General features: G+C 43.0%; 1 protein-coding gene across 2 annotated transcripts in view; it reads right to left on the bottom strand.

Annotated features, from left to right (window-relative positions):
* LOC143983561 (inactive dipeptidyl peptidase 10-like) overlaps nt 1-26,817 on the bottom strand; it is a 322,327-nt gene that overhangs the window by 148,768 nt on the left and 146,742 nt on the right. For both annotated transcript variants that reach the window (XM_077483372.1, XM_077483371.1), the window contains exons 6-7: nt 22,516-22,568; nt 19,974-20,055 (exon numbers count right to left, since the gene is read on the bottom strand). In XM_077483372.1, the coding sequence (XP_077339498.1) occupies nt 19,974-20,055; nt 22,516-22,568 (135 nt within the window). The remainder of the gene's footprint in view (nt 1-19,973; nt 20,056-22,515; nt 22,569-26,817) is intronic.

The following is a 26,817-nucleotide window of genomic DNA, read 5'->3' as shown; positions in this document are numbered from 1 at the left end:
TCCGATCGGAATTCTCTACAAATGATCGGAAAAAGTCAGATCGGATTTTGTTGTCGGAAACTTTGAGATCCTGCTCTCAAATGTTTTCCGTCTGATTTTCCGACGGAAAAAGTCCAATAGAGCCCACACACGATCAGACTTTCTGACAATATAATCCGATCAGACCTTGCGTACGGGGTATAAGAAAAACATTTTCCACAATACAGTTGTACAATGAATCTTTCATAATCTTGGTACCGTACTTATAATCCAATATTACAGAAGTTAATGATATTTAATTCAACAACAACAGCATAACGTGCAGCCAAGCGTGTAAGAATATAAGTTACAAAATATCAGCGTTGAATTGGCAGGTATATTTAAATGATTAAACAGCAGAGAACAGAGCTGCTTAGGCTATGTAAACTTCAAAAGGTAATCTTCTGAAATTAAAGTAGCAAAGCCAAGAGCAACATAAGCAATACAAACATCAAAGGTGCTTTCTAAGATCAATGCAGTATAACAACTATGTCCTTAAAGTACAGCTAAAGGCACCTGTATGGCAGTCTGAACAAGTTCCAAATCCAGTTACTATAATACACAAGTCTCATAAACTATACAAAAAATGTCCTTTACCTCTCCTGCCTGAGCTAAATTCTTCATTAGTGTCTCACGTGCTCCCCCTCCCAGACACTACAGCCTGAAATTGGATAGGTTAACAACACAGATAGTGCTTCCAATCCAAAAAGGACTAGGTGTGGCTAAATTCTGACTGACAAAGTATAGGCTTGTGATAAATGTAACCTGGACTGTAGCTGATAACTGCTGCTGAGCTTCTTGTTTTTTTTCGGCTGTATTTTCCATCTGCAGTATGGGGAGGGTTACTCTGAATATTGATTAGTGCAGATGTGCAGCAGCCATCTTTGAGGAGACCACTTTGCAGGGTTTGTCTATAAAGTGTCTCCAGTGCAAGGGGCAGCCATCTTGGCTGGGTCTGAGGCAATGTTGGAGGTAATTGGCTGATGTAACAGATCAAGGAGAAGGGGTCTGCAGGCTGGTGAGGGAGAGTACTGTCTTGAAAAAAAAAGCAGATGTGTAGGAACAAGCCTGGGCTGCTGCTGGCTGAACAGAATACTGCCATAGCTGACCACAAGCAAGAGAAGCAAAGAGACTACTCACCTTGCCTCAGAGATCGAGAACCTTCTCCATTGGGTGGTGGTGAGGTGTGATTTGGGCGCTTTGTGAGATCAAGCTGTACTGGAGACCACCACTACTGCTTGTGAGAAAGGAAAGGAGGGACATACTTATCAGGATTAAAAGAGACATCATTCACAGCAATTCCTATGCCTGTCTGCAGATACCAGACATGCGTTCTGGAGACCCAGAGGACAGTACCTTGGGTCTGGTAAGAGACTAGCATCACACAAGTTAATCTGTTATCTGCTGGGAGATGTTGTGCTTTCTTCAAGGGCCCCAACTCGCATTTGTCTGCAGGAATCCTATTAGCACACCTAGATGACCTCAGTAAACAGATTGCTGTGTTGAAGATGGGAATCATAAAGGAATCCAGAACTCCATATGCTTCTCCCATTGTGGTGGTGAGGAAGAAAAATGGATCACTGAGAATGAGCATTGACTATCACACCCTCAACAAAAGAATCATCCCAGACCAGTACACCACTCCCTAAAAAGAAGACACTCTGCAATGTTGGCGATCAAATGGTTCAATGTGTTGGACCTGAGAAGCAAGTAGCATCAGATCCCCCTGCATCCTGATGATCGAGAGAAAACCTCTTTACCTGCCTGGTGGGGTTCTTTGAGTTTAATCGGAAGTCACAAGCTCAAACAGGGGCCCCTGCAACATCACAGCATTTGATGGAACTAACTGTTGGATACACAAACCTTATTGAAGTGTTGAAAATTTTGGACAACATAATCTTTATTGGAAGGACTTAGAAGAGCATAAGGAGCATTTGGACAAAGTTGAAGCGACTCTATGAAGAAGGGATGAAATCTTCTCTTGAGAATTACCCGTTCTATTAGTCATTGATCACGTACTGTGGGCATGCTGAGGTCTCTGCTGAGAGAGTGGCCATTGACCCCAAGAATTTGGAAGCCATCACCACCTGCCCTAGGCCCAAAATGTGAATGAGCTGAGATCATTTCTGGGGGTCTGTTCCTATTAAAGGAGGTTTGTAAAAGGGTTAACAAAGCTAGCCCAACACTTTTATTGAGCTCCTGCGGGCTGAAAAAAAATGAAGAGCAAGAGGAGGGCGCCCAGGGTCTAGATAGAGACTAACATTGCACAAGTTAATCTATTGTCTACTGGAAATTGTTATGCTTTCTTCAAGGGCCCCAACTTTGCCTGCCAATGGGTTCTTTTTTTTCTTTTTTTAATCACTGACCAGTGGGATAAAACTGGGACTGTTATAGCAAGTTAGGACTGTCTTTATAGATTATTGTTAGTAGACATGTGCAGAGTAAAATATTTCGTTTCGGAATTTCGTTTTCGTCCGAAAACTTAATTTATTTAGTTACTCCCGAAATTCGTTTTTATTTATTTCGTTTTTCGTTCAAAAATTGCATTCGTCCGAAAATCCACATGAATTACGGTCGAATCTGTCTTTGAAGGCTTATGGTGTCTGTCGAATGTATAAAGAAGATTAGACGGAGCTAGTATATATACTATATAGCATACTTTAGAACCCTATTAAAGTCTATGGGACTCCAACGTTCAAAATCTAAAGTGCTAATTTTAAAGGCTAATTTGTAAGTTACTGTCCTAAAAAGTGTTTGGGGACCCGGGTCCTGCCCCAGGGGACATGTATCAATGCAAAAAAAAGTTTTAAAAACGGCCGTTTTTTCGGGAGCAGTGATTTTAATAATGATTAAAGTGAAACAATAAAAGTGTAATATTCCTTTAAATTTCGTAGGGTGGGGGTTGTCTATAGTATGCCTGTGAAGGGGCTCATGTTTCTGGGGCTTAGAACTGTCGCTGCACAAAGTGTCATTTATGCAGGAAAAAAAGTCCTTTAAAATCACTCGCAGCTATTATGAATTGTCGGCTCCGTAATACAGAGAACACTCATTGAAAGTCATTGATAAAAAAATAAATAAATAAATAAATAAAAAAGCGTGGGGGTCCCCCAAATTCAATTACCAGGCCCTTCAGGTCTGGTATGGATATTAAGGGGAACCCTGCCTCAAATTTAAGAAAAAATTTGACATGGGGTTCCCCCTAAATATCCATAACCAGACCCTTCAGGTCTGGTATGGATATTAAGGGGAACCCCGCGTCAAATTTAAAAAAAAATTGACGTGGGGTTCCCCCTAAAAATCCATACCAGACCCTTTATCCGAGCACGCAACCTGGCAGGCCGCAGGAAAAGAGGGGGGGATGAGAGAGCGGCCCCCCTCCCTCCTGAACCGTACCAGGCCACATGCCCTCAACATTGGGAGGATGCTTTGGGGGTCTGTGACCCCTCAAAGCACCATGTCCCCATGTTGATGAGGACAAGGGCCTCATCTCCACAACCCTGGCCGGTGGTTGTGGAGGTCTGCGGGCGGGGGGCTTATCAGAATCTGGAAGCCCCCTTTAACAAGGGGACCCCAGATCCCGGCCCCCCCCCCTGTTTGAAATGGTAAGGGGGTACAAAAGTACCCCTACCATTTCACAAAGAAAGTGTAAAAAATGGTTAAATAAAACAAACACACTTTTGAAAAATTCCTTTATTAAAAATAAAAAAATAAAAAAAAGATTCCAGCGGCGGTAATCCACTCTTGCTATCCAGCGACGGACGGTCATCTCTCCAGTGATGTCTCATCTCTCCAGCGCAGCGAATCCTTCGTTCTTCTGTCTCCGCAGAGGAGACAATGCAAGGATTCCGGCTGCCTGACGTTTCTTATATAGGGTGGGCGGGCCACCCGTCACCTGACCCCGCCCCCCTCTGACGCAAGGGGAAACCCGGGGTTCCCCGTGACGTATGGGTGACCCCGCCCCCCTCTGATGTAACGGAAACCTGCCTGTGTTACATCAGAGGGGTGCGGGGTCACCCATACGTCACAGGGAACCCCGGGTTTCCCCTTGTGTCAGAGGGGGGCGGGGTCAGGTGACGGGTGGCCCCGCCCTCCGTATATAAGAAACGTCAGGCAGCCGGAATCCTTGCATTGTCTCCTCTGCGGAGACAGAAGAACGAAGGATTCGCTGCGCTGGAGAGATGAGACATCGCTGGAGAGATGACCGTCCGTCGCTGGATAGCAAGAGTGGATTACCGCCGCTGGAATCTTTTTTTTTATTTTTTTATTTTTAATAAAGGAATTTTTCAAAAGTGTGTTTGTTTTATTTAACCATTTTTTTACACTTTCTTTGTGAAATGGTAGGGGTACTTTTGTACCCCCTTACCATTTCAAACAGGGGGGGGGGCGGGATCTGGGGGTCCCCTTGTTAAAGGGGGCTTCCAGATTCTGATAAGCCCCCCGCCCGCAGACCTCCACAACCACCGGCCAGGGTTGTGGAGATGAGGCCCTTGTCCTCATCAACATGGGGACAAGGTGCTTTGAGGGGTCACAGACCCCCAAAGCATCCTCCCAATGTTGAGGGCATGTGGCCTGGTACGGTTCAGGAGGGAGGGGGGGCCGCTCTCTCGTCCCCCCCTCTTTTCCTGCGGCCTGCCAGGTTGCGTGCTCGGATAAAGGGTCTGGTATGGATTTTTAGGGGGAACCCCACGTCAATTTTTTTTTACATTTGACGCGGGGTTCCCCTTAATATCCATACCAGACCTGAAGGGTCTGGTTATGGATATTTAGGGGGAACCCCACGTCAAATTTTTTCTTAAATTTGAGGCAGGGTTCCCCTTAATATCCATACCAGACCTGAAGGGCCTGGTAATTGAATTTGGGGGACCCCCACGCTTTTTTATTTATTTATTTATTTATTTTTTTATCAATGACTTTCAATGAGTGTTCTCTGTATTACGGGAGCCGACAATTCATAATAGCTGCGAGTGATTTTAAAGGACTTTTTTTCCTGCATAAATGACACTTTGTGCAGCGACAGTTCTAAGCCCCAGAAACATGAGCCCCTTCACAGGCATACTATAGACAACCCCCCAGCTACGAAATTTAAAGGAATATTACACTTTTATTGTTTCACTTTAATCATTATTAAAATCACTGCTCCCGAAAAAACGGCCGTTTTTAAAACTTTTTTTTGCATTGATACATGTCCCCTGGGGCAGGACCCGGGTCCCCAAACACTTTTTAGGACAGTAACTTGCAGAATCTTTTCTCTCCGTCAAATCTTTTCTCTGTCGAATGTTTTCTCTATATAATCTTGGACTAATAGAGGTAAGGTTAGGCACATTCGACCATAGGTTCTATAGACACGTTGTCAGAGTCATGTCGAATCTCCTATTCTATATCGAACTGTTGTAACAACGAAAACGAAAATAAAGCATTTATTTATGTCGGATCTTTCGTTTTTCGGATTTTGTGCTTTCATTATCGTTTGTCAAAACGAAAACGAAAATAGCTGAAATTCGGACGAAAATGCATTCGGACGAAAACGAATGCACATGTCTAATTGTTAGATGAATGCAGTTCAGGTCTGTTAATTACTGTTAGACAGAATACTCCAGGTGTTTAACCATATCTATCAGAGTAACATTATTATCTTATTGATTTTTTTTTAAGTTTACTTGGTAATTCTCTCTTCACCTAGGCAATACCTGGCCTCATAAATCCTTTGAAATACCTCAAAGTGTGTAGGTGAGTGAGGTGTGTCTATTTCAGGTATGTAGAGAGATCACAAAACAATTCTACTGCCCCTCTGGAGGTAGCATTACTAATGGCAGTGACAATGGTGATAGCCACGGCCCTCCAGGATATCTCCTTATTTCACTGTAGTGCAAGCAAACACAGCCTGCATAAGACTGGCAACACTGCTCTGAATTCAGGAACAGTGCAGCATTGTTGTCACACCATCGCCGGGAGCTTATTTAAGTGGACTTCATTGGCCGGCTCATCAGGTATTTGAGAGCCTTTGCAGGGGGTCTAAGAGAAACTGCAGAAATTCCTATAGATAAGTGCTGCTGCACATATTCTTTTAATGGTAGGTCATAGTAGAAGTAAGAAATATTTCTAATCTAATTGTCTTAAAGTGATTTAAAGGTTTTTTTCTTTAAATAACAAACATGTTATACTTACCTGCTCTGTACAAGGGTTTTTCACAGAGCTCCCCAATTGTCCTTTTCTGGGGTCCCCCGGCGGCACTCCTGGCCCCTCCTCTTCATTGGATGCCACCACGGAGAGCCATTTTCCATGGGGTCACCCATGTGGACACGCTCCTGAGTCCTGCTGCTGCGTCCATTGACACAGACAGCAGGACTCAGCCCCGCCCTTGGCTATCCAATCTATCCTTTGATTACATATCCAATGAGGACCTGAGACAGTGGCTGGAGCTGCTGGACTCATGCTCATTGCGGGAACAATTGTTTTCAGGTAAGAAAAAGGGGGAGGGGGCAGCTGCAGCATAGAAGGTTTTTCACCTTAATGCATAGAATGCATTAATAAAGTGGATGTAAACCCAAAATGTTTTTTTTTTTTTTAAATTAAGACGTCTACATTGTAAAGTATAGCATGTCATGTCATCTGTACCCAGTCTTGCCACGAAGAGTTAATACAGCTCTGAGAAACCCTCTTATCTTTGTTCAGTAAGATAAAAATAACGGACACACAGAGAAATAGGTGTCCGCTTCTTCCCCCTTGCTGTGACCTTCAGGTGATTTCCTTATCTCATGCACGAGTGTGAGAGAGGCATTCTGTGTACTTCACATCCCCCTCCTTTCTTTTCCAGCTCTCCCAGGATTGGCTGCTGCACACCTCAGCATGATTGGGCATGCTGAAGTCATGTGGTGACTTTCCTGGGTTTTGACTGGATGTTAGTGATCAGGGGGCATACTCCACGAGACCAGCAGAAGTGCAGTGTAAAAAATACACAGGATAAAATATATGTTGCAGCTCCCAAGATGCTGGCAGAAAGAAGACAGATAACTGATAGAGGTGGGCGGAGAGTCTACTGACATCACATGCCCACCGAGCTCCGGACAAAAGACACACCCACAGAATCTGGAGTTTTGTGGGGCTAGTGACAAAGGGGAGATATTTGACAGGTAAGGATATATACAGGAGGCATGTATTTCCGTATACATAAGCACTATGGCAGTAGTTTAGAAATTATAAGAATAGGTTTATATCTACTTTAAAGTGATTGTAAAGTCTCATTCCTTTTTCTATAAAAAAAAAAATTTTACACTTACCTGCTTTGTGCAGTGATTTAGCACAGTGCAGCCCCGATCCTCCTCTTCGCGAGTCCCTCTTCGGTGCTCCTAACCCTCCCTCCTGTCGAGTGCCCCCACAGCAAGCAGCTTGCTATGGGGGCACCTGAGCTGAGTCACAGTTCCCTTTGTCCATTCTGGGGTCAGCCCCCCTCTCTCCTGATTGGCTAACTGACTTTGATTGACAGCAGTGGGAGTCAATAGTGCCGCTGCTGTGTCTCAGCCAATCACGAGGGAGAGTCCCAGATGACCAAGGCACTCCTGGACTTCGCTGGATAGAGATGGGGCTCAGGTAAGTATTAGGGTGTGCCGGGGCGGCTGCTGCACAAGGAAGGCTTTTTATCTTAATAAATAGGATGTATTAAGATGAAAAAACCTTCTGCCTTTACAATCACTTTAAGGTGAAAACCCATGAAACGCTACAACTCCTTTAAGGCACTTTTAAAACCCAGTGTAGACTTATTTCATAAACTCTCAAATCCATATGGATGTCCATCATATTACATGATGTAGATTACAAACAAAGCTATCAGGCACCATAGCACATACTCTTTTTGACTTATGGCCTGTGGATGGCTTAGAAGTCCCTTTGACTGAGTAAGGAAACGCAAGGTTTGTATAGTATCCCCAGAGAAATGCTGGACACGAGAAGAGTACAATATCTTTGGATTCTATCATAGCAAACTGATTAAAGATCATATTTTAGCACTTTCAGAAAGTTTCCATCCTCTTCATGCTGTAATTGAATTCCTAAGTATGTAGGTCACATCTCATAAGTGCTCATTTTCAAAGTGTTTGCTGAGTGCTGCACTTATTCTCTTTGTGAATTCTTTGTAATCAAACCATCAGACTACCAAAAACATTCATATTACATCTGTCCATCTAGAACAGTTTAGAAGTGCTACTTCATGAAAGTCCTTTCTATAACATGATCTTATTCATTTTTCAGTTCAATCTTCAGATTTTTTGTGGCCAAGAATTCATCTTCATAACTTATGGAACATACTTCTGGTGGTATCGAAGGCAGCTATTCTATGATGTCACCATTAAGAAAGGCTTTTTTGCAGTGATATCTCAAAATCATATCACAAATGGTGCCTATACTGTAGTTCTTAAAATTAAAACTAAACTCTGGTTTAAAAAAATATATTCAAGTATTTATTCTTAACTCATACACATATCTTCTTTTCAGCCTTCTTCAAATTTCCAATCTTTTTTGTTTGGCTGCTGTGATCCGACTTCCTGTCATAGGATAGCTACATTCATTCTCCATGGTCCCACTGTATAAAGGAACATAGCCACCCTCTCTTGCTTACTCCCAAAACAGACTAGGGAATATGGAATATGGGATTTGTAGTGTACATAGAGCAGTGCATTTGACTGCAATATTATGCCCTTATTGTTACAAACAAATGGAAGTGAGGAAAAAAAAAGATCAGTTTCCGGAGCTCACGGAGGACATTACAAGGAGGCCATTAAAGTGATAGTAAAGTCAATGTTTTTTTTAAAATTAAATTAGAACTATAGGCAAGACTTTTTTTTTTCTTCATTTTGGATAGAGTAAGGGAGGATTAAAAACCCTGTTATAACTTTTTTTTGCCATCCGTGTCCCATTGCGGAGATTTCCCTTCACTTCCTGTCCCATATCCAAACAGAAACTGAAAGTAAATCCCTGCAAATTAAGAGAATTCCTTGGGGACCCCTGGGTAACCAGAACTTAATGTCCCCATTGGAAGATTTACCCTCTATTACTTTTTCGGGGACAACCCAAAATTTGTGATTTTCTTTTTCTTTAATTTTCAATGATAAACAGGGCAAATAGAGAGGGTGTACAGACAGCAATAAAAACGGACAAGAGCTCCGATCCCTCTCTACTCTATCCAAAACAAAAACAAAAAGTTTTGCCCTTAGTTATAAAGAGGTGTATACTTTACCTGCTCTGTGAAGTGGTATTGCACAGAGCAGTCCTTTACCTCCTCCTTGAGGGTCCCCTGTCTGTGCTGTCCACTCCTCATCTTCTCCAAATGTCCTCCATAGCAAGCTGTGTGCTGTGGGCACACCCATAAGGGCATGCTCCTGTCCTAGGCTGTGTGCATTCATAGACATACACAGTGCGTATCAGCCCAGCTGCCCACTCCTGCCTCACAGAATTTAAAGTGGAGTTCTACCCAAAAATGGAACTTCCACTTTAAGGGAGGTGACCCCCTGACATGCCACATTTGGCATGTAATTTTTTAGGGGGGGGGGGTGAGCCGGTACCCTCTTTTCAGAAGGTCCCAGTTCCCACTTCTTCCCAGCGCACCGCTGCATCGGAAGGGAGATCATCACTCCCCCCTCCCTCTCAGCAATCATCTGGGATACGTCACAGGTCACGGCACGTGGCGTAGCTCATGCATGCACAGTGGGTGCCCAGCTGTGAAGCTACAGGCGGGCGCCCACAGTTACAATGCCGGCACGGCAGAGAGGAGGGGGAGATGAGCGGGGCTTTGTACCCCCGCATCGCTGGACCCTGGGACAGGTAAGTGTCCGATTATTAAAAGTCAGCAGCTGCAGTATTTGTAGCTGCTGAATTAATGTTTTTTTTAAGCAGAATTCTGCTTTAACTAGATGCTGACCGTCGACCATCATATGATGTCCCGCTGTTTAAACGGGGAATGCGCGCGATCGTGTGCACTCATCCCCGTTCCTTCGGTGGCGGCGTGTCACGGAGACACTGCTCGCCTCCGAGGGGGGTGAACAGCCATTGGGCATGGCTGTTTACCACGTGTGCGGCCGTGATGAAGTCACGGCCGATCACAGATGGTCACACCCCCACTATGCACGGCGACTGCACGCGATCGCGAGTGCGCTGCCCGTGCACGTCAGTGGCGGCGTGTTCCCGGGAACACTGCTTGTCACCGATGCTGGTAAACAGCCATTGGCTGGCTGTTTACCCATGTGATCGGCTGTGATCCTTTCACAGCCGATCAGTAAATGTAAACAAACCGTGGTAACAATTTTTTCCACATTTTCCAAAAACTTCTGGAAAAAAATGAACCGTTCAAAAGACTCATTATGCCTCACAGATTATACGTTGGGGTGTTAGCTTTCCAAAATGGGGTCATTTTATGAGCAATTCCATTGTCCTGGTACTCCAGGGCCTTCAAAAGTGTAATAGGTGGCTGTGAAATGAGATGCGTCATTTTTGCTTGTAGAACGTCTGAAAGTGCCACTTCAATGTTGGTGCTCTGTATGTGGCCATACTGTGTAAAAGTCTCACACATGTGGTATCGCCATACTTGGGAAGAGAAGCAGAATGTATTTTGGGGTGTAATTTTTTTGTATGCATATGCTGTGTGTGAGAAATAACCTGATAATATGACAATTTTGTAAAAAAACATTTTTTTAAAAAATCTTCATTTTGCAAAGAATTGTGGGAAAAAAATGACAACTTAAAAAAGCTCACCATGCTACTTACTTAATACCTTGGAATGTCTACTTTCTAAAAAGGGGTCATTTGGGGGGTATTTGTACTTTCCTGACTTGTTAGTGTCTCAAGAAATGAGATACACCTGATGTACTGAAGGCCTGATCAGATGTGATCAATTTTCAGTGATTGGCACCATAGTTTGTAGACTCTATAACTTTCACAAAGACCAAATAATATACACTAATGTGGGTTATTTTTACCAAAGATATGTAGCAGTATAAATTTTGGCCAAAATTTATGAAGAAAAATTACTAATTGGCAAAATTTTATGACAGAAACAAAGAAAAAGGCATTTTTTTAACAAAATATATTTTTATTTATAGTACAAAAAATAAAAACCCCACTCGTGATTAAATACCACTAAAAGAAAGCTCTATTTGTGTGGAAAAAAGGACACAAGTTTCATATGGGTACAGTATTGCATGACTGAGTAATTGTCATTCAAACTGTGAGAGCGCTGAAAGCTGAAAAATGGTCTGGTCAGGAAGGGGGTGTAAGTGCACTGTATTGAGGGGGTTAAGTGAGAGAAACAGGAACCAATGGCTCCCACTGCTCCTAGTAAAACCTGTGAATACAAAAATAAAGGAGAGCAGGGGGGAGGGTGGGGGTGCAGGAGGGACCTAGAAAAGCTCAGACAATAACCAAGGTACCCAACACCACCCAAAACTTTGCCTGTAAGAATGACCAGGCGTTTGGAAAAACATGGAGGACTAAAAGCTTCTAAAGGTAAGTACAGGCACCTCTGCAGGTATCTGCACTTAATACCTATCGACAAACTTTTTAAATTGTTATTAAAACTCAGTATATTTTAGTTAGTAGTCTTTTACAACCAATCTTGCTTTTTATCTGTGGTCTTTCAGAGTGTCATATGGGTTTAAAAACCCATTTAAACCCAAATAGGTTCTTGCCTTTAGGTATGGTAATAAATTCCCAAGCATGGAGCCACTTGAATGATGCTAAATGTTTATCCACCTTTGCTTTCTCCTGGATATTTCCATCGATGACTCTGGCTCAGCCCGTGGTATCAAATTAACCACGCAGGACACTGTTGGGTTGGGAAGCACAAACTTAAACTACCAGATTTTAAGACTGACATTTCAGGAGGTTCAATATGTTCCTTTGTAGTAGATGGATATTCTCAGCTTTAATGTTATTTTGTTCCTCATTATACTGGAATGGTTAGTGCTTAGGTTTTTTTCTCTGTTTTAGAAATTTGCATCACTTCAATAGATTTTAAATACATGGGGCCATAAGTAATTATACTCCTGCTGATCGTGATGTTGTTGTCTTCTTGATGCAGAATTCTTTACTCACTGTAGGCTACATGTATACTTTCTATTGCATATGCTTCATATTTTGTGCATTTTTTCCTTAGACAAAGGTAAACTTTGCCTTCCAAAAAATGTAATGTGTTTCATGTCAGGCTTCCCTTTCAAAGTTCATATGGAGATTTCTGAGCAACAGTTTCTCAGTAGGAGGTTAATATAAGGGCCGATTCACACAGCGAGGCGAGGCGACACGGCTCGCCTCGCCTCGCTCCCGCAAGTCGCCCCCGTTCTGTACAATGGAACCGTTCTGAGAGGAGCGACTCGAGTCGCTCCGACTCAGAAAAAAGGTTCCTGTACTACTTCGGGGCGACTTCGGGGGCGACTTGCATTGACTTCTATACAGAAGTCCTCTGCAAGTCGCCGCTGAGCTCCCCGCAGGTCGCGGCGAGGTAAGTCGGAGACGCCTCGCCGCGCCTCGCTGTGTGAACCGGCCCTAATTGTCTCCTCTCGTTACGTGTCTGGCAAATTTACATTAAAAAAAGCGTCTAACACTTAAAAGATAAAAAATGTTTTGCAATGCCATTTTATTTTGAGTTGTATGGTAAAGCAATCTGAAACCTACTTCCATATTTTCTCAGAATTGCTTTTTTCCAACTTGTGTACTCCGTCTCATTATCTGTATGGGGCACTCTTTTTCTAATTTATTGCTTACTTGGTCAAGATATTGTTAAAGCAGAATGAAAGGCCAACTAAACTCAGATGAGTAATAAAAATGAAAAAAAAAAATCAGCTTTCAACTGTAATACTCTATATGGCAGGGGTAGGGAACCTTTTTGGCTGAGAGAGCCATGAACGCCACATATTTTAAAATGTAATTCCGCGAGAGCCATACAATATGTTTAAAACTATTTTTTATTTTTTTTATTGATTAATCGACTAATTTCAATTATAACTGTAATATCCATGTCCTCTCCCCCGCTGTAATATCCACATCTCCCCATACAATTGTCTGCTTTCTTACCACTACACAGGCAGGCAGATCCATGAACAGTTGAGGCGGGTGATGATGACGTCAGCTTAGGCCGATGCCAGGTGTACCAAGATGGGCGCAGCTCAGGAGGTAGGCCAAAGCTGCGGCCTTTCCTATGGGCTCAATCCACAGATCGGCATAACACGCAGTCCGCAGATTGAGAGGTGAGAGCCAGATGCAGCCATCAAAGGAGCCACACCTGGCTCGAGAGATGAAACAAGAGAATAGTAAGCCCTAATATGTGCACACACCAATGACAGATGATTACAACATGACCCCAAGGGTGGGGATAATAATAACGTGAAAAATAAGAAACCAAAAAACCAAATAGTGACAATCGCAACCTATATATCAAAATAACTGGACATATAAGTATATAGCTAAGTGAATAATAGATAAGGTCACACTGAGTCCTAATGCGACCCCAAAAAATTAAATAACAGAGTATATAAAAAGAAGCATCAGTGTAAACACATAAAAATGTGCATAATAAGGGTGATAAAGTCCAAAAAAAATGCAAAATGGAAGTCCCAGTAAACTTTAGTGTCCACAGAGGTACCACGTTGCTGCAACCAACTGTTGTTCCACCCTGTGAAGATCCCACCACCTTAAGAAGTGCAGGCTTACCAGATGTACATGACCCAAGTCGACTTATGTCTCAGGGGTCAGTAATGGCTTATAATCCCGGCTGATGCAATCCTGGATTAAACGTTCCAATCCCGCTACACACGGTTAATGCAAACGACTGCGTGTAGTCACTGTTTTCATGTATATGGACATCTCCGACAACAATTCAGGCATGGAAAATGGAAAAATGGAGCCTGCGGTCTTCTCTCCCCCTCTCCCCTGTCAGCTCAGGAGTCAGCAATATGACATTCTGTAATCCCAAAAATAAACCTTAATTAAGTCCTTGTAAAATTATGTAATCCGTTTTGTAAAAAGATTATATAATGTGCAGCGTGTCTCCTTTTGTAACTTTATTGTGGAAAATACCTTATTTACAGCGTTGCTGGGCGCTCACATTCTTTCCCGCTCCAAATACTGCAGAGAGGGAGGCTGAGATCCCTATTGACATCAGCCCCGCTCTGAGCACTGACGTCAGCTGAGAGGAGAAGATCTCCGGCGGATCACTTGAGAGCCCAGCAGCGCTGTAAATAAGGTATTTTCCACAATAAAGTTACAAAAGGAGACACACTACACATTATATAATCTTTTTACAAAACAAATTACATGTTTTTCAACTACTTTAAAGTGGAGTTCCACCCAGAAATGGAACTTCCGCTGATCCGGTTCCTCCACCCCTCCGGTGTCACATTTGGCACCTTTCAGGGGGGAGCAGATATCTGTCTAATAGAGGTATTTACTCCCACTTCCGGCGAAAGAGCACCGCAGAATCCGCATCGAACTATGCCATGTCTTCTGGGAGACACACAGGTTCCAGAAGACAGTGGTGACCATTCAGAACGCGCAGCTCCACTCGTGCATGCGCAGTAGGGAACCAGGCTCTGAAGCCGCAAGGCTTCACTTCCTGATTCCCTTACTGAAGACACAGGCGTCTGCATGCAGGATGGGTGGGCTTCGGGTGAGGACATTGTGGGCACCCTGGACAGGTACGTGTCCTTATTTTATAAGTCAGCAGCTGCAGTACTTATATATCAGCTGCTGACTTTTTATTTTTTTTCCAGGCGGAACTCCGCTTTAATCAGGGCTTATTTTCGGGGTAGAGCTTATTTTCAGGGAAACGGTATGTATGTCTCCCATTTGGGATTATACAGATGTCATTTTAAATGCACTATGCTGTTTGTTAGATTTTTCACTGACAACAGGTTATTATCAAAAGTAGATGCAATGTGATGAGTACCTTTCTGGTGATGGTTCCAGAGGCAGTACGCTACAGACTCATTTGTCCTAAGGCCATAAAATATCTATTAGTTATAATACTTAGTGAAAAAATACTTATAATTAACTTGTAAATCTGGTGATGGAATTATGTACAGTATATTACACCATTTTTAGGGTATGTTTTCTATATATTTTTAAACTCATGTCGTTTTTTATTGTTTACCTCATCATTTTGGCAGATTTTTTTCCAGGACACTAAACTTTGTAGTCTGCCTGTACGTAACTTGCTCTTTGTACTAAAAATTTTTTGTGGCATATTATTTGTATTCTATGCATTTTCTGTTGTAAGATTCTTTTCAAACACAAGTTTGCTTTTAATTAATTCTAATCTAAGATAAAAGCTGCATGGGAGGTCACTGAGTAGTACTGCTGCTGAATGAATGTCTTTTATTCCTTTTTCTATACATTGCAGGTGTTCCAGCATTTTATAAGTACCTTTTATACAGTACACGAGGGCCTTCTAATAGCATAGACTAGTATAGTGTTCTAATTAAGTTTATTACCAAATAAACTTTGAAAAAGTGCATTAAAAGACCAGATTTCCTAAATTTCTTTTACAGTACTCCATACTGGATATATGCAATTCAACCATGAACTATCCTGAACATTTTTTTTATCTTTTTTTAATCTATTCTTCATAGGTATAATTAAGCACTAGCCAATATTCAAACAGTTAATGGGCAGGCTGAATGTACCAAGTTGATCAATCAACTTGGGTACAACCAGCCTGCCAGAATTTATAACGATTAGCCGCTAGCGATAATCACTGTCTTCTCTCGGTGAGGATGGCTGGGAGCAGACAATGCCTCGGCAGGAGGGATTCTCCTGTCACCACTATCTGTGTTTCATAGTTTCATAGTTAGTAAGGTTGAATAAAGACACCAGTCCATCCAGTTCAACCTGAGTGAGTGTCTACAATTGTCCCTATCCCTGTGCATTGCACACTCACATTGGTCCCTACCCTCAAGGAGCCCACAATCTAAGGTCCCCATTCATATACTAAGGCCAATTTTGGACAGAAGCCAATTAACCTACCTGCATGTCTTTAGAGTGTGGGAGGAAACCGGAGTACCTGGAGGAAACCCACGCAGGCACAGGGAAAACATGCAAACTCCAGGCAGGTAGTGTCGTGGTTGGGATTTGAACCAGCGACCCTTTTTACTGCTAGGTGAGAGTGCTAACCACTACACCACTGTGCCGCCCTAACGGGCGCCTGTTGATGGGGTGGGGGGGGATCATGTAAAATTATTTCCTGCAACCCATGAAAATTTGCCTTAGACTTGCCGATTGTATGCACGTCCTTCTATTATCATCCAATTTTAGTTAACTTAGGGAGCCCCCCTCTTTCTTCTTTTTATCTCATATATGGCTGATGAATTGTTAACACTGACGGGCTGAACTCATGAGGAGGGAAAGAAGAGTAAGAGTGTCACCAGTGTATATACAGCGCTGCATGGCCTTTGATGGTCTTTTATTGAGGTGAGAGGCTGGGGGAAACAGGGGGTGCACAAGCTGAGCACTGAAATATCGGTGGACTGTCACAATCAGGAGTTGCTGCAATTTTTGTCTCACTGCATGAACTTTGTGGACTGTCACTATTATATATTGGAGTTTGCACTGCACTTTTTATCAAGATACCATATTTTGTGATATATGGACTTCATGCAATATTTTTTTGCACTTTATTTGCACTTTTATTGTTGGTTGCACATATGTGTATACTGCACAGTTTATTCCTAAGTGTGGTCATTATTGCACTTTAGGCATTGTTTGCACTTCAGCCTTTTGCACATGGTTATTATTGTATTTATTTTTGCTCATTTTGCACATATTTATTATTATTTATTTTAAATTATCTGAAGGTTTTTGGTAGATGAGGTAGCGCCACATACTTTTTTGCATATAACTTAATAAATACTTATGCTTTAAAGATGAAGACAGTGGGAGTGATTGAGTAGTTTAACAGAAGAAACTGCTCAGGGCTGAAACTTAGTCCACAAAAATGCATTTCTGGCAGATCAACAGGTATAATTCTGTATTTGCTGGATGTTTAAAACAGTAAAACCTGGCAACATGTTCATGTATTGCAGAGATGTACTGCATATGTTTTTTTTTTATTTTTTTGTCTTGACATACATTTCTGTCAGATTATTTCTGTCTGTAAACCCACAAGATAGATGTTCCCTCACTTCCAGTCCCTGTGAAGTATGTACAAGAAAAGAGGGGTGTGGGCATTAAAGGAACAGGAAGGCACATACAGCAAGAAGATATTGCCAGTATCTTTAGCCTTTCCACATGTAACAAAAATGTATTCCTGTATTTGTTTGTACATCAGTCAAAGAGATTTTTATCACTTCCTGGTAAATCACCCCAATAGGGACACGGATAAAGATAAAATAAAAACTTCACAGGCTCTAAATCAGTGTTTCTCAAACTGTGTGCCATGGCACACTAGTGTGCTGCAGGAGAATTGCAAGGCAGGTGTTCCATGTGTTCCATTCATGTTGTTCGCTGGGCCCATCGGTGGCTGCGCCGAAGCCACACCACGAGACTCCCTGGCTCTGCTAGCATAGTGCTGACTGTCTGTCACTCACTGAGCAGGTGTGCAGGCCTCACGCAGTCACGGTCATCTGTGCTGCCTGGCCTGTACACAAAATGAATTGGTTGATGTTCGCCGCCACCTGACCCTTCTAATCCCGAAACGTGGATAGGATTAGGCTGTGGCCTGGCTGCCAGCAGTGTGCCAGGACAGGTGCCATGCCATGCGCTTCCAGCCAATGAGGTGCTGAGCACGGCGTGATTTACGTGATGTCATTCCTGCCTCCAGTCCCACCCACAACAGAGCAGACGAGCCCGCAGTCTCTGGCTGTTCCACACAGTGTGAAGCTGAGAAGGTAAGATGAGACAAGAGAAGGGGACAGATGGACCATGTGATTATATCAGCAGTAAATATAAGCAGCGGTTTTGTGTGATCCCCATTCCCCAATATTACTGTATATCATCAGGAAAATATAATATATACAAAAGCAGCAGTCTTTTGGGATTCCCAATATTATATATCAGTGATATATTATAGTGGGGATCACACAAGACTGCTACTTTTGTATTGTAACAAAATGTCCCGCTTGAGTACCTTCGACATATACTGCTTCCTCCAGTCTGAATATAGATATTAGACATTAGCTGCATATTACAACCAGGAACAAGGCAATACGAATTTGGTTGCTCGACATTAACTGTTGATTATTATTATTATTTAAACACAGGTACACAGGTGCTTATCTAATCGTTTTTGGAAACTATAGATGCTCCCCTCTGAGACCACCGCCTGTGGAAGGGAATTCCACATCCTTGCAGCTCTTACAGTACAGAACCCTCTACGTAGTTTAAGGTTAAACCTCTTTTCTTCTCATTTTAATGAGTGGCCACGTGTCTTGTAAAAGTTGTATCCCTATTGTGGGGTCACCAGTACAATATTTATAAATTGAAATCATATCCCCTCTCAAGCATCTCTTCTCCAGAGAGAATAAGTTCAGTGCTCGCAACCTTTCCTCATAACTAATATCCTCCAGACCCTTTATTAGCTTAGTTGCCCTTCTTTGTACTCGCTCCATTTCCAGTACATCCTTCCGGAGGACTGGTGCCCAGAACTGGACAGCATACTCTAGATTCGGCCGGACCAGTGTCTTGTAGAGCGGGAGAATTATTGTTTTATCTCTGGAGTTGATTATCTTTTTAATGCATATGAATATTCTGTTTGCTTTGTTAGCAGCAGCTTGGCATTGCACCCTGCGCCCCTATTAGAGACACAGGATGACTTAATGACATAAGAGGTGCATAGGGATCTGAAACAAGGGTTTCCCAACCTCCCCAAGGGATTCTCGGTTCCACGGGTCCTCCGACCAAAGTGACTCATGGGCTCAGCCTGCCCATGTGCAAGAGCCCAATATTAGCTGTAACTCTGAGCCAATGTTGCCAACCTAACAGATTGAAATTTACTGAAACGACGCCCAAAATTTACTGGCACAGATGAGTTTTTACTGGCATTTCCAAAAGTTGCAAAATTACAGTTTTAAGTACAAATTTCACTATTTAGGCTACAAACAAATATAATATGTAGCAATGTGATTTAAGGTAAATAATAAGGCAAAAAACATATTTCTTATTTTATTTTCAATATAATAAGTAAGTAGCTCAGGGACAGGACTCAGGAGGGCAAGAAATTACAATGGACGGGACACACACACTCACACACACATGAAATTGACTCTCACAGTGATACTGACAGCAATGTGCAGCAGTACAGATTACCGACATGGTGTCCCCTCCAGAGTCACAGTGACAGTCTCTCTACAAGCCAGGTGGTCCCTCCAGTCCAAAAAGCACTGCCTTTCTCCCATCCCACAGACCCACACACAAGGCTCTGGCTGCTCTGTTTGGCTCCCTTGCACCATGACATCACAGGACATGCTCAGGCACCCCCCTCACTAGAGCCGCCCGAACACACTGTGGCGAGCACTTGTATGGTCTTGGCTGGCTCCGGGCCGAGCATCACAGCCATATTTTTTACTAGCAGCCCTTTCTTTTTACTGGCATTAACTGGCAGGAGAAAATTGCCTGTTTTTTACTGACTGCCAATAAAAATACAGATGGTTGGCAACACTGCTCTGAGCTGCAGGTGTAACTGCCACACAATGTAGGCCACTTGCTGTAGAGGTTGGGTCTTACCAGTCAGGCAGATGTAGCAGACATTGCTGATAAAAACTGTACTAAATGCATGCATGCATAGACGGGCTGTGACATCACAACAATTCATCTTAGTATGTTTATAAAGCAGAACATCTGCCATTCACCAAAAATTCACTGCAGTGAATCTTCCTGATGCATGTGTTTTAAATGACAGTGACTGATTTATTTACCACCAGTGAATGTTTAGTGAAAGTCTCATTCACTTTATAAATAGGTGCTTATACAGTATGTTCCAAACCTACCAGCTGACTCCCTTTAGGTCCCCAGCCAGCATACTGCAGCATGGTCTCATTTGTACCAGGTGGACTGATATTCCAGAAATGCCTGTAAATAACAAAGATGCCCAAATGATGCAAAATGTTAAAATGCACTTTTACATGTCTTATAGGACATACACATGAAAGCATAAAACATGTTCTGTTTTAGAAATAACTATGCAGTCTACGCTGAGCATCATGTCTGCACCATTATTTATAACAATGATAAAAAAAAAAAAAAATCAGATATTGCTGAACTACATGCTCCATTCAGCAATTTGTTCCATCTGCAAAAGCATTAAGATAAAGGTGGCAAATAAGTGAAGAGTATAAATGATATCTCTTTGCTGATATGTATCTGTTATTCTATTACAGCTGGTGGCTGACTGTGATCTGCTCGTGCATTAAAGGCCAAGTTTACCTTTTCCATAAAATATTCTATACAGTCAAGAGGCCCCAGTAAGCATTACAATTCTGTGCAGCTTTGTAAAATGTTCATTAATTATATTGTTATACCTGCAGGTCAATTGGGTCTGCTGAAAAGCCTGGGTGAAAAACTCCCAGTTAGCATTCCCCATGTTCTGCCTTGTTAGGACATGAAAACCATCGGTTTTCACTGCTGTAATGCCGGGCGTGAATGTCCAGTGGTTTTCACGTCCTAGCAACAAGGCGTGAAGATTGGTGAATGGAAGTTTCTGTGGCCAGGCTTCTGGAGGGCTCATATAGCCTACAGCAGGGGTAGGCAACCTGGGCCCTCCAGCTGTGGCAGTCCCATCATGCCTCTGGGAGTAATTGTAACTGCCAGCCTTGCAATGCCTCATGGGAAATGTAGTTCCACAACAGCTGGAGGGCCCCAGGTTGCCTACCCCTCAGGTCCTACAAGTAGAACAATATAATAATGAACATTTTACAAAGCAAAATCTGTTTTTCATATCTATTGGGGCCCCTTGCCTGGATGGGTTATTTTCCAGAAAAGATGAACTTAGTGGATCTGAATTCAAAGCTTAAAGACTTTTTATAGAGAACATCTGGAAATATTAATTGTGTTTAAGCAGTCCCCTTAAAGTAGAATTATGGGCATAATTAATTAATAAATGTGGGCATTAAGATATGGTGGTCATCCTATTAAGCACTTTATATCCAGTGCAATTTATTTCGTTTTCATGTTTTGACATGCTAAAATTAGCATTTTAATTTTTTTTGCTAGAAAAGTTCTTAGAACCCCACTTATAAACATTTATACATTTTCTGAAAGCAGAGACCCCATAAAAAGTGGCAATTATTTTATGATATTTGTAAAACAGTTTATCGAATTTTAGTAAAAAAAATACGCTAAAATAAATTTTATTACACACAAACACAATATAATAACCATTTAAAAAAAATAAAAAAAAAATAAGGTATTGCATTGACAAGATATATACCAAACATGTCAAGACTTAAAATTGCGTGCACATGTAGAATGGATAAAAACTATGGTACCTAACATTTTGCATAGATGATGCTTTGAAGTGATTGTAAAGGATCGTTTTTTTTTTTTTTAAATAACAAACATATCATACTTACCTCCACTGTGCAGCGCGTTTTGCACAGAGTGGCCCTGAACATCGTCTTCGGGGGTCACCCGGCAGCTCTTGCGGCTCCTCCCTGCTTCAGATACCCCCCTAGGAGACGCTCTCTACCGAGGGGGTTACCTTGCCGGCGCGATCCCGAGTCCAGCATTTGTGTCCACAGACACGAAATGCCAAACTCGGCACCGCCCCTTGGCGTCCATGTTTTTGGATTTGATTGACAGCAGTGGGAGCCAATGGCTGCGCTGCTATCAATCTAGCCAATCAGGACACAAGACGTGGGCTAGAGCTGGTGTGCTCATCCCCAGCGCGAAAAAGAGAGAGTTCAAGTAAAACGGGGGGCACTGGGGGGCTGCTGCACTGCAAGAGGTGAAAAACCATGAGGGTTTACAACCCCTTTAAGGGCTGGTCCACACCACAAAAAGACTCCAGATCCATTTCTAATGCATTTTGGCATGCACATTTTTTGTCGCATTCCGGTGCATTTTTAATGCTTTTCTGGATGTATTCCAGATGCTTTTTACCTGTTTATTTTTTTCACTGGCTGGGGTCCAGTACGGTTTTGATGTGGTTCTAATACTGCATTCCAGTGCATTCTGGTGTGCTTTTTAATCGCTTTAGTACTTTTTTTCTGGAACTGGAACGCCCTGGAACTGACTGCACTGGTGTGAACTATGACATGGGAAACCATATAACCTACTAGCCATGCATTTTTTGATGCAGAAAAAAACAAAACACTGGTCTGCATGTAGTGTGAACTGTCCCTCAAAGCCTAAACCAGTTGCCAAGATCGACATTTACCTCCATGTGTATGTACATACATACACACTCACACACTCACGACAAATGGACTAAATATTTTTTAAATGTATTTGTCAAAGAAAAGATAATGAAAGATTGGCTTTAATTATAAATGATATATTATATGTATATATAAAACTGGAATATTTTTCTACCTGTTCCTTATGTTGTATAAGCTGTAGGAAGCGATGAGGGACACCCCAGCAACCTGTAGTAGGATGAAATAATAGTAAAAATAATATTCCACCTATGCACAATACCTCGTTCATGAGGACATAGTAAAATTACTTTTTTGCACAAACTAACATTCAGTTTTTATTGTTTTGCCAATATGGACACAATTTTCACAAAGCTGAATTAATAAAGCAAACAAATAAAAAAAAATTAAATATTAAAATTCTTTAACGACATCTTATTATATGAAGAGCATTACACAAAGTAGTGATGGACAATGCGGCATTCCTTGTGGTCCACAATGCAAACTTATGCAAACATACACAGAATTTTGGCCAGCAAAAGACAGATAAGAGCTTTTCTTCGGAAAATGCGACCGTGTGTATGCTCCATCGGAATTTAGCTGTCCGAATTCCAGCCAGCAAAAATGTGAGAGCATGTTCTCAATTTTCCAGATGGAAAAACTTTCTATCGGAAATTCCGATCGTGTGTATGCAATTCCGACGCGCACAAACTCACGCATGCTCAGATTCAACTACGAGACGGACACTATTGGCTACTGGCTATTGAACTTCCTTTTCTAGTCCCGTTGTTCGCGTTGTACGTCACCGAGTTCTTGGAGGTCGGAATTTGGTGTGACCGTGTGTAGGCAAGACAGCTTGAGCGGAATTCCATTGGAATTCAGTCGGGAAAACCATCAGACCTTTTTCCGACCATAATTCCGATCGTGTGTACGCGGCATAAGGATTCATATACAGTATTACTTGTGTTGGATGGGTGACATATAAGCATTGCAAGTCTACCAAACATTAAGAACCAATGTGATTATTTTTTTGGCCCCACAGACACAGAGACCATCATGACTCTAGTTGGAGTCCAAATGCTTTCTAGCTCTGGGCCAAATCCCTACTGGTTGCTTAGGGCATTTGTAATAAGTAGCACCCAGAAACATAAATGGTTGGAGATTGTCATGGTTATGCAGTGATCTTCCTGTGTTTGCTTACCTTCCCTCATGTCTTCAGACTAAGAGGTCAGCCACTTCCACCTGGTGGTTTTTATAACCTCTCCTCTAAGCATGGCTCCACCCCAGGCCCTATCAGGGAGCCCTATATTAACCTGTGCACTGCAGGCCATCAGTGCTGATCAACCATTGTGTATTCCTTTGTGTGTTAGCTTCCTGTTTCCTGCCGTGTGCTCTGCTTCTGTTTTCCGTTACCGACTTTGGCGTGTCTTGACTATCCCCGTTTGCCTGTGATCCTGACCTTTTGGCGTGTACCCGACTATTCTTGTCTGCTTGTGGCCCCGACCTTGGCTTTGTCCCTCACCATCCCTATCCTCCTGTTGCCTACTGTGGGTGTGAGCTGGGGGACCCTGGGGGTCGCGACCTGGAGCCAGTTGCAGCCAAGTCCATCCTCACCACTAGAGGCGCTGGTGAACACCTGCTGGCTCTTAGACTCCGCGCCCCAGGGAATCTTACCCTCTAACCCCAGTGGAATCTGTCCCCCGTCTGCAGCAGTCAGCCGTAGGGTCCACAACCTTGCGGTGCACTCCTGATCCCTACGGTGTGCACCTGTCACCTCGCCTCAAGGTGACCTGACAGTTTGATCAGCCATGGACCCGGCTGACGTGCCGCTTCCTGCAGATGATCCATTGCAGAGCTTAGTTCGGCGACTTGAGACCCAAGAATCGCATCAGACCCAGGTGATGTGATTCCTTCAGGATTTGGCATCCCGTGTTGAACAGGTTCAGGCCTCATTAGGACCCCCGGTTCAACAACCTCAACCGCTATCTGCCGCTGCACCTATCGCATCAGTCGCAGCCACACATTCATTACAACTACCAGCTCCGGTCCGTTTCTCTGGGGACTCCAAGGCTTGCAGGGGGTTCCTTAGCCAGTGCACAATTCATTTTAAACTTCAGCCCCACAACTTCCTGTCCGATCGGGCAAAAGTCGCATATATCATATCCCTGCTGTCTGGCGAGACGTTAGCTTGGGCCGCCCCTCTGTGGGAACTGAATGATCCAGTGGTTTCTAGCCTGTCTGATTTCTTGAAACTTTTTCGGAATATCTTCGAGGAACCGGGTCGTGTCTCCTCAGCGGCTAGCGCTCTTTTACGTCTCCGTCAAGAGTCTGCGTCTGTGGGACAATATGCTCTTCAGTTCCGTATCCTCACAGCTGAATTGAGCTGGAATAATGAGGCCCTAGTTGCAACATTTTTACATGGCCTCTCTGATAGAGTGAAGGATGAATTAGCAGGAAGATCCCTTCCTGCTGATCTGGACAGTGTCATCACCTTGTGACATGTCACTTTCTAACCAACCTGACCTCAGGGATCCACTGACCTCTGCCCAGTCTGGTGGTCCTGTTATGGATGCCCAGCTCATCTTTAAGGGTGTGGGGGACCCTGCTCAGACTCCTGATCTTCTCATGCCCTTATCCATTCCTAAAAAGCCTTTAGTCCTCAAGTCCTCTCCTCCTCTCCCTACCTCTGTTTCGGTCTCTGAGGATAATCTAAAATACGAGGTTAATCAAGTTTTGGATTCCCGGCTCCGTAAAGGCATTCTTCAGTACCTCATACTTTGGAAAGGGTTGGGTCCTGAGGAGAGGTCTTGGATCACTGCATCTGAGGTCTTTGTTCCCTGTCTGTTAAGGAGGTTCCATCTGGAGTTTCCCTTTAAGCCTAGACCCAGGCGGGGGAGGGGGAGGCCTCGTAAGAGGGAGGGTACTGTCATGGTTATGCTGTGATCTTCCTGTGTTTGCTTACCTTGCCTCCTGTCTTCAAACTAAGAGGTCAGCCACTTTCACCTGGTGGTTTTTATAACCTCTCCTCTAAGCATGGCTCCACCCCAGGCCCTATCAGGGAGCCCTATATTAACCTGTGCACTGCAGGCCATCAGTGCTGATCAACCATTGTGTATTCCTTTGTGTGTTAGCTTCCTGTTTCCTGCCATGTGCTCTGCTTCTGTTTTCCGTTACTGACTTTGGCGTGTCTTGACTATCCCTGTTTGCCTGTGATCCTGACCTTTTGGCATGTACCCAACTATTCTTGTCTGCTTGTGGCCCCGACCTTGGCTTTGTCCCTCACCATCCCTATCCTCCTGTTGCCTACTGTGGGTGTGAGCTGGGGGACCCTGGGGGTCACGACCTGGAGCCAATTGCAGCCAAGTTCATCCTTACCACTAGAGGCGCTGGTGAACACCTGCTGGCTCTTAGACTCCGCGCCCCAGGGAATCTTGCGCTCTAACTCCAGTGGGATCTGTCCCCCGTCTGCAGCAGTCAGCCGTAGGGTCCACAACCTTGCGGTGCACTCCTGATCCCTACGGTGTGCACCTGTCACCTCGCCTCAAGGTGACCTGACAGAGATAAGCTTACAGAACAGAGCTATAGTTGCACTGACAAAAATTGCAGAGCAAATCAAACAACCAGCAGATAAGTAATAAAGCAAAAATGTCTTAATAACAAAATAATATGAGAAAGATAAAGTGTGGGTAGAAAGCGTAAAGGATAAACTATTATTTGAGGTACCTTCAAAACAGAGGATGCTATGGCAGCAAATAGCAACTATTTGAACACAAGGAGAAACCATTTCTGAGAAACAGAAATATTCATACAACTATATGGAGGATTAAGCTGGACTCTTACTTTTGAGTGTTTTGTTCGTTTCTGAAGCTTAAAGCCCACTTCACATGTATTATAACACTCGTTCGCTGTGTTTCACTATGCATGTGCATTGCGGTGCCATTTATTTGAAATGGTGCCCAAACACAAGAAATCAACACAACTGTTACATTTTTTTGTTCTTAGGTTTAGTTATGTCTTTATTTTCTACATAACAGTTCTTGCCTACCATTGGTCTCTATACAGCATAATCTTTACACAGTCCTAGAATAAAGTGATAGCCTTTGTGGTATGAACAATCATAACAAATTAAGTTGTTTACAGATGTAAATTAACTGTAAAAAGCTTTCCTAACCTCACCCTAAGGCTGCATGCTCACCTCAGCGTAGCGTCTTTCAGCGTTTTTTCCGGTGTCTTTGCGTGTTTTATACACCGTTTTTGAGCTTTGGCATTTTTTTATTAGCCAATAGAGAAAAATATCATCTGTTGCATAATTTGTTGCTAGGTTTTTTTAACTTTTCCATCAGCTTTTATTTATTTTTTTATTATTACTATTATTCATTTTTATTTTTTTAGTTAGGGTAAGAGGTTAGAGTTATGCCCCATACACAAGAGCGGATTTTCCGTCGGAAAAAACTTGGACAGTTTTTCCGATGGAAATCCG

The sequence above is a fragment of the Lithobates pipiens genome, unplaced genomic scaffold, assembly GCF_037356315.1.
Source record: "Lithobates pipiens isolate NorthernLeopardFrog02 unplaced genomic scaffold, aLitPip1_a1.2 Scaffold_16, whole genome shotgun sequence".
In the NCBI taxonomy this organism is placed as follows: Eukaryota; Metazoa; Chordata; class Amphibia; order Anura; family Ranidae; genus Lithobates; species Lithobates pipiens.
Note: the sequence above shows the minus strand (reverse complement) of the source record. Positions and strands in the feature narration are given on the sequence as shown.